At 41.4% G+C, this 8614-nt stretch overlaps 1 protein-coding gene across 1 annotated transcript; it reads left to right on the forward strand.

The window, feature by feature from the left end:
- Nucleotides 1-1972: 1972 nt before the first annotated feature.
- Nucleotides 1973-6063, forward strand: bdh1 (3-hydroxybutyrate dehydrogenase, type 1). The gene is made up of 5 exons (XM_071922422.2): nucleotides 1973-2185; nucleotides 2806-2916; nucleotides 3364-3505; nucleotides 3730-3882; nucleotides 4744-6063. The coding sequence occupies exons 1-5, from the start codon at nucleotides 1973-1975 to the stop codon at nucleotides 5208-5210; spliced, it is 1086 nt and encodes a 361-aa protein (XP_071778523.2). The 3' UTR covers nucleotides 5211-6063.
- The last annotated feature ends 2551 nt before the right edge of the window (nucleotides 6064-8614 follow it).

The raw sequence follows: 8614 nt of genomic DNA on the forward strand, positions 1-8614 counted from the left end.
GACCCCCGCCGAAATCTCGGCCGGATCACCGGGAACACATCGGCGCCCAGGTTCAGTTAGCTTCAGTTAGCTTCAGCTTACATGCAAACAACGGTGGATACTGGTAAACTCCTGGTGCCTGTTTGTAACTGTAGTTTGTAGTAACGTACAAGTGCCACAAGACGGCTCGGCCGGCGGAAGTCTCTGGAGCATGCCGTCGTCGATTACCGTAATTATCGTAATGCATTGCAGTAACAAAAAAACGTCTACCTAACGTACCGTAACAGAAGCAGATCAGAAAACAAGGAGGCTTCGTACTAAAATAGGAGCAAATATACTTATCAAACAGAGGGAATTAGAAATAAAGGCCTGTCTCTAATATAAGCCTGCTTCCAATAAAGGCCTGGTACCCTCTGCAGTTGAGGTAAATAAAGGCCCGGGCCAATATTAGAGGAAATACGGTAGTTACAGTTACACTGTTGGCTGTAGTGGAACTTACAAATGTCTACAGAAATACTATCATTGCCGTGGAAATGGATGGAGGGTTGAGTATGTGTGTGTGTGATTGTGAGCACAGGTGTCAGTGTGCTCAGGTTCACTTGAAGAGCCTGAAGAATTTTTTGGAGCCCCTGGTGGAAGTGGACTCCTTTTCCTTCTCCTCCTCCTTCTCTTTCTTTTCCTTCTTCTCTTTTCCCGTTCGGGTCAGTCTCTTCAGCCAGCTGCGCTTCTTTTTCTCACTGACCTTCTCCTCTAGTTCAGCAATCCTGTTCAGCATGCTGCTCTCTCTCTCTGCCCACTTCTGCTTGTCTTCCAAGGCAAACTGGAGCTTAGTCTGGGCCATCCTTAGATCGAACTTCTCCTTCAACCACTGTAGTTTCCCCACCAGCCGAGCAGTACGTTTCCGTTCGGTTGCGATCCCGTTATGTTCATCACTTTGCTCCTTTTGCTTCTCACAGATGTCCTTCTGAGAAAGTTCAAGTTGCGGGTCTAGAATCTTCTCCTTGTTTTTGTCAGCAGGCAGGGTGTTCAGACTCTTCTGTCTTTGGCTGTCTGCAGCTGCAACTGGAGCTCAGCAATGGTTTTCTCTGCAACCAGGTTCTGTTTGCAGAGGGCTTCCTGCTCCATCTCTAAGGCCTTGAACTTGGAGGCCTGCTGCTCTGCCACATTTTGGGCCGTCTGCAGCTGGAGCTCCAACTGCAGAATCCTGTCCTGGACCTGACTCTGGGCCTGGGTCTGGATCTGGATCCGGATCTAGAACATACAAACACAGCCCCCTAAGCACAAGACACAATACACAAATTCAAACAGGGCAAAATCTGCATCTGCATCCATTAGTCTGACCTCTAGTGGAGGATTTTTGCATGGGGCTACAGCTGCAAACAGATACAGTATCTGACACAAAGGGATCCTGGCATTGGGGTGGGTTGCTGGGACGAGGACTAGACTGCTTCTTCGCAGGGAAAAGTCTGAGTCTGTGAGTGTCTCAATGAATGGATAGGGAACGATGGCTTCATTTCAACTAAAACAACCAAGATGAATGATTTTCATCATGTAACCACAGCTATGCTACTGTCTGGATTTTTCGTTTGTGATTGACACGGAAATGTTTGTTTTGCTGTAAAACATTAAACTCAGATGTATCACTCATTGAGTGCATGGAAGACTGATTAATTATCATGAGCAGCCAAAGTTTTCTACAGAAAACTTGAATCATGGGGTTTTGACAGCTTCAAACGAGTGTGAAAATAAATGTAATTTATTTATTTATTTATTTATTTTATCAACGAGTTTGTTAATATAATACTTCCATGGTTTGAACACGTCCAAGTTTTATTATTATATGACGTGAACGGTATTTTCAAATAGAAGTTCGTATTTACCATTTTCCCAAGTTGCCTGAATGCATCACATCTTTGGTATTTGGTACAGGGGGCGTGACCCCACGATGATGTCGAGAGCAGCGCCAGGAAAGTAAACACACCATTTCGTCAAGATGGCCCCGCTGTCCCTGTTCCGAGTGGCACTCCTGGTGTCATTTTCAGTATTTCTGACTGTAGTGTTGGGGTTTGGACTACCTGCGTTACTAAACGTCGTGGCGAGGCTTTGTGGGTTTCCGGAGACGAGTGTAACCGAGTGCATAGTTGTGCTGTATTTAGTTTTTGTGGTGTATGTTGCGACGCCTCGGATCCCCAGAGGACTGGTCGAGGTAACGTTACAGTATCGACTGTTATCTGCCTTACGAAAAATAACCATTATAATCCTGTTACAAATTTTAGAAGGACACAGCAGCATTTTCGCAGCTAGTATGGGTGAAACATTATAGCAGAGAAAATCCTATAATGATACCCTATGAGATACAAATTCCACTAAGGCGACTACTCACTATTGAGTAATATAGGAATATTACAGTGACACTTCCTTTGAGCTGTCTGTAAAGATCAGTGGAGTGAGCATGCGCTGTTTTGCAAATTCCTATCTTAATCAATGTAGCCTGTGTGTTTACAGTAGGCTACATTGATTAAGATAGGTAGTCTACTGTAAACATGATGTGTATACTCTATATAAATAACGGATATAACCTACTTTAGTTAAGGTTTCTGTAATATATCCTATGCAGTATTTCTTAAGATGCACTTTATTGATCGCCTAGGGGAAAATTCGGAAATAAATTATTATTTCAATGTATATAATAAATTAAATAATACATTGCACTGCTTGATGTTAACCTTTTCCATAATCCTCTTATATTCTCAATATATTTCTGTTAGCAAAATTATGTTCGGGAAAAAATAGGCTGTACCTACTGTCTTCTCTCCCTCTCTCTAGGTGAAGGGAAAAGCTGTATTCATTACAGGTTGTGATAGTGGATTTGGTCATGCACTTGCCAAACATCTGCACAAGCTGGGCTTCACAGTCTTTGCTGGATGTCTTCTGAAGGTACGGATGAAACGCGTCTGCTCATTTAGCTTAACCATGATCAGCAGCATAGTGGTAGTTGAAGCTTACTAGTTTCTTTAATTCCTAGAAAGAGAGGCTGCTGTACTATGAAAACATGCAACTACCAATCCAAAATGACACACCTCCAGTCAAACCAAGTCATAACGAGATTTTGACATGCCCAGTAAGCTACATCTAAATAGGGATGCTTTGAGCAAGTCACTGACTCCCTACCAGCTGATCCTGACCTTTGACCTTCCTAGATGGGGGCAAGCAAACAGAATTTTCCTATGAGTTTCAATTATCACATTATTATTTTTGCTATGCATTTTGAAAGTCTTTTTTTTTTTTTTTTTTCATATTGCTTTTGAGCTAAGTTGGGGCATTTCATGTTAATGTGATGACAGTTAATGTAAGTATCAGTGATGAGAAGTGTCATCCTCGCAGGATAAAGGCGGAGAGGGTGCAAAGGAGCTGGAGGAATTTCATTCAGATCGCATGAAGGTAGTCCAGCTGGATGTGTGCAGTGAGGAGCAGGTGAACCAGGCTGTGGAATATGTCAAAGACAACATGGAGGACGCAGAGAGAGGTAAATCAGCACCTACCTCCACTAACTTGGCTAAAAACAAATGTCTTTAGTCTTAGTTTGCCTTAGTCTTAGTTTGGAAATAAAATAAACTTAAAAACTTCAATCTAAGGTGAGAGTTTCTGTAAAATGTCTTTGGTTCTTTGAATTCTAACTCCTTTCAGCCGGTGGTGCTTTGAATCACACACTTTATCCGCTGTGACACTCTCCCACTGTTGTTGTCCCAGGTCTTTGGGCTGTGGTGAACAATGCCGGCGTGTCGACGTTTGGAGAAGTGGAGTTCACTTCCATGGACACCTACAAGCAGGTGTCAGAGGTCAATCTGTGGGGCACCATCAGGGTCACCAAAGCCGTCCTGCCCTTAATCCGCAGGGCCAAAGGTCAGCAGCTGGAAAATCACAAACTGCACATTATCACTGTGACATTTAAACATGATTTACTAAATTAAAGCAGAACAGCAGTGCCAAATTGCAAGAAGCTTAAAGGGATACCTTGGCATTTTGGATTTTACTTGGATATTTTTCTTTACCAGACCTGCATCACATTTGTTCCCCAGGTTCTCTAAAATGGCTTATAAGCCTCGTTAGCATTCCTTATTGAAAACAAAGGGTGCAGCTAACCCATTAGTCATGTCCCTTGGTTTCAGTGAGGAATGTAAACAAGCCATTTCTAGGAAACTGAAAGAAAAGTGTAAGGCCTTTTATCTGTGATGTGATAACCGTTTGGTGAAGAAAAATAACTAGGTCAAATTTTGAAATGTCACTTTAACTAAAGGCTCATAATACAGAGCATTAGAAATGAGTTCAGGTCATGATGATAGAATATGTTTTAATGCAGTGCAAAAAAAAAACCATAAAGTTTGGCAAAAAATTGGCTTTCTTTGGGGTGCACTACTTTTAGCAAGTTTCTAATGAGTGACTTATCAAGCGACAACAGTGCAGTTAAATCATTCACTTGGCTTAGTAAAGCTCCAGGGAATGTCTCTGTGAACAATGTCTCTAAAGACGGCTTGGACCTACATATGGACCTGCATGCCTGGCAGGCTTGGATTTAGAGGCTTAACCAAAAGCCCCTGCTTGGGCTTGACGTTATTTTTGCTTGGTGATGCTGTGTTAAACTGCAAATCATCGTATATACATCATATAACATGTCTGTTTTAGAGAGGGGGATCCTTGCATTATCTGTGGCACCAGAGTATAAAACCTGAGTACATTTCTGATACCTCATGTCTCTATTTGCAGGCCGTGTGGTGAACCTGGCCAGTATATATGGGAGGATTGGCAACGCCTTGCGCTCACCTTACTGCGTATCCAAATACGGCGTGGAAGCCTTCTCCGACTGCCTGCGCTATGAGATGAAGGCCTGGGGAGTAAAAGTCTCCATCGTCGAGCCGGGGAACTTCATCGTGGCCACGGGCATCCTGACCCGCGACATCGTGGCCAACACGGCCAACAAGCTGTGGAACGAGGCCCCCGCCGCCGTGAAGGAGGACTACGGGAAAGCCCACTTTGAGCAGCACATGGCTCTGGTGCGCTCCTACTGCAACAGCGGACAGAGGGAGGTGACGCCTGTTTTGGATGACATCACGGACGCCATCGTGTCCAAGCGGCCCTACACGCGATACAACCCCACCGAGCCTCACTGGTGGATCAGAATGCAGCTGATGACCCACCTGCCCGCCGCCATATCTGACCGCCTCTACTTCTGAAACCGAGCCTGCTCCTGTACTAGCTCCACCCCTCCAATCAAAGACCCCCCCACCCCCCGCAGTTAGCAGCATGTTTTCCAACTGACTATCCTCCACTACACAGATCTACAGACTGCTACATATTCCTCAACACTTGAAATCACTCACTGATCAAGCCTTAAAACTTAATGTTTTTTTGTAAACTGTAAGTAAATTATTGCACTTTGCTTTTTGTATGTCTGATGAGAACCGAGAAACTTTTTATCTATTCACAAATATCACATGAACATGATAAGTAGTAGATAAGTAGTATAACTACTTTGTGTTGGATATCAGCAGGAGTTTGATATGCCCGTAACCCCAAACAATGCATAGTTGCAATGGTATAATGTGGAAAAAAAGATCTTCGTCCCCTTTCAGCATCTTGGTGAGATTTTCCCCTCTGATAGAGATATTTAACTGTTGGCCTTATGGGAAACTCGGGGGCCCCACTGGCACCAGGACCAAAGCTGGTAAAGCTCAAGAGAAGGCGCCTGCTGTTCTGTTGTGGCTTATGCCGGAACACGCCAAGGTCAGCTACTGTAAGACCATGTTGAGATTTGGCTAGACTCGCCCCAAGGTTATGTAATGAAAACACAAGCCCGCTTTGTCTCACATGCTCCATGAGATCCTGCGTGCTACTTTTGCAGTGAGGTTGTTTGGTGTGATTCATGGGCATGCTTTTCTTTTCTCCTCTTTGGTATAAATAAGTCTTTTGTGTGTGTGGAAAGATGTGAATGAATAGACCATTGCTATATTTTGGAAATATTACAATCACAATGGCCTTTTTAAAGGATGATTTGAAATAAAGTGACGTGATTGTTGTTTTAAAGGCCTCATTTGAGATATCTCAGCTTGGGCGGTGCCATTAAATGTACTGATACAACCGGCCACCAGGTGGTGTACAAGCACCACACAACACTGCTGAAAGAAACCGGTTAACATCCATCACTGCTCTGTTCCTAAGCATTCATTCTCTGCTGTCTACCAGATAAGCTTAATGTCCCAATTTAAGCATAATAATCACATTCAAGTTCAATCAAACCTGCATGCCTAAACCTACACAAAATCACCCAATTTTCAGATATTTACTTGCACACAATCGCAAATACATAACCAAAGCATGACTGCAGATACAAATTAACATTGTATGTGATTGTATATATGTTACTATGTTGGTATACAATAGAAAATCTAGGCCTAATCTTTATCAAAGATATTTTGTGCTAATGTATGCATTTTATAATGGCAGTAATATACTGAATTCAAGACAAATAAAATAGTAGTGGCATCACAAACGTTCAATCTGCACTGATTATTCAAGAATAAATGGGATTCTTTTATCTCTTTGACACTAGATAAAAACAGACAGTGCAGGCAGTATCATTTTTATGTGGTTTATTACTTCCTTTGAACAGTCTAATAAACTCTTCTAAATTATTACACATGAAGATGATTTCCCCTCCATAAAACAGTATTAAGAGCATTACATTAATTTTCACAGCACGGCCTTTATCATTCCACAGCCTGTATCCGCTTTCTTCTCTCTCCCTCGTACAGAAAAAGCTTTGTGAGACAAAGAACACCATAGAAAACATGGAAGCAGCACAAAAGCACCAAGTTAACATGGATCAGTTGTTTTGAATATTATCAAGAAATTAATCTATACTGAAGATGAATTCAGGCTCGTTTAGCAGTCAAAGATACTTCTGACTGCATTATAATTTCTGCATGAAAAAGAGTTTGTTTAACAATGTTCTGATAATATTTGCTACAACTGACCTCAATGTCTTTTTTAAGCAGATTTAAAACCATTTCTGTACAGCTGTAAGGCTCTGCTCATGCAGCCTCCATTGGTGTAAAATGAAAAAAGATCCCAGTTTATAACAATATCTATGCAGGGAGATAGTTCTGTATTTGAATATCAATTAAAACATTTAAGTATTGAGGAACTTTTTACATATTTAAGTGGCTAAACTGCAAAAGTGAATGTCTTACACTAGCCTTATATGAAATACATATAGACATAAACAATCTATTTCCTTGGAAACCATGAGCATTTCTTCACAACCAACAATGTGTGATACCGTTACTGAGGTGCTCATACATGAGATTCAGGTCATGATTACATCACACCTGGGGTTATGATCTGAATGAACACCAGCACATATTTTATACATTTAGGCATTCACTGTTCACTTAAGAAGTCATACTTGATGAAATCGACTATAGTAAGGTCACTTGATACTACACACAATGGCATCTAATGGGCATTTTGTGAGAGAGAAAAAAAAAAAAGTTACAGACACTGACATTTTCAGCCAAAGGACACTCCATAAGGAAATACTAATCTGGATAAGGATGTTTTCGGAAGCCGGGGTGTGAGGACATCACCCCAACACATCGCTCACTAATCAGACTCAGCTGACGCACATGCAAAGTTTTAACCAAATAGCACACTGCAGTGACAAGAGAAGGGGGGAGCACTACTAACAAGATGAAATAAGGGACACTAAACCTTTGGTTGACAGTAAGCTGTGAAGGCACATTAAAATGTCCTGGTAAATCCAATCCAAACTGGGGCATAATGCGTTGGCGTCTCTCACTCTAACGCTGGAGAATATTGCAGATGCTGTAGAACTGGAAGCCAAGGGTGAACATTTCATAATAGTTGATTTCTACCTGAGTAGTTACTGTAAACTACTGTAGATCCACCCTCTGTCTCACTTATTTGCAAAGTGGCAGCAGCATGACACCCATACTGCAACCAGGGTTGGGGCGTAAAAAACAACAATGTAACAGAATTCCTGTGACCCAATTACAAACAGTAATTAATCTAGTGACTGAAAAAATATAATCAGATGGAAAGAAAATTGGCTATTAGTGGATTACTCAGAATGAGGAAAAAACATTTTCATAGTGAGATTATAGAGAAACATCTTACACATCTTGAAATAATGGTTGCGTTCAAATTGGTCTGTAAATTGAAATAAAGCGTCTTAAACTTCCTCTTCTCTTAATTAACTGAAATAATTCAAACCATGATAATGAGTAATCCACTGAATTATATTTGATCACTTTTATGCAGGTAATCAGAAATCTGTTACATATTACATTTTTAAGGTCAGCATTCCCAATCCTGGTTGCACCCTGACGAAAATCTCTTACTGGTGGCTCCGACTAAAAGTCCTCAACTTGGAATGTTGTTTTTCATCAACTATTAGGTATCACATAATTTATGAGTTTGATTTATAGATATAAAGTTAGGAGTTTGCAGTTTTTAATCCATCATAAATCAAATACAGGTCGTTCTTCTCCAGAAATACTCCAAAACACAAAAACAGTTGTCACATAGTCCTTTCATCTCTGTCAATCAGTTGGGGAAT

The sequence above is a fragment of the Centroberyx gerrardi genome, chromosome 22 (assembly GCF_048128805.1).
Source record: "Centroberyx gerrardi isolate f3 chromosome 22, fCenGer3.hap1.cur.20231027, whole genome shotgun sequence".
NCBI lineage: Eukaryota > Metazoa > Chordata > Actinopteri > Beryciformes > Berycidae > Centroberyx > Centroberyx gerrardi.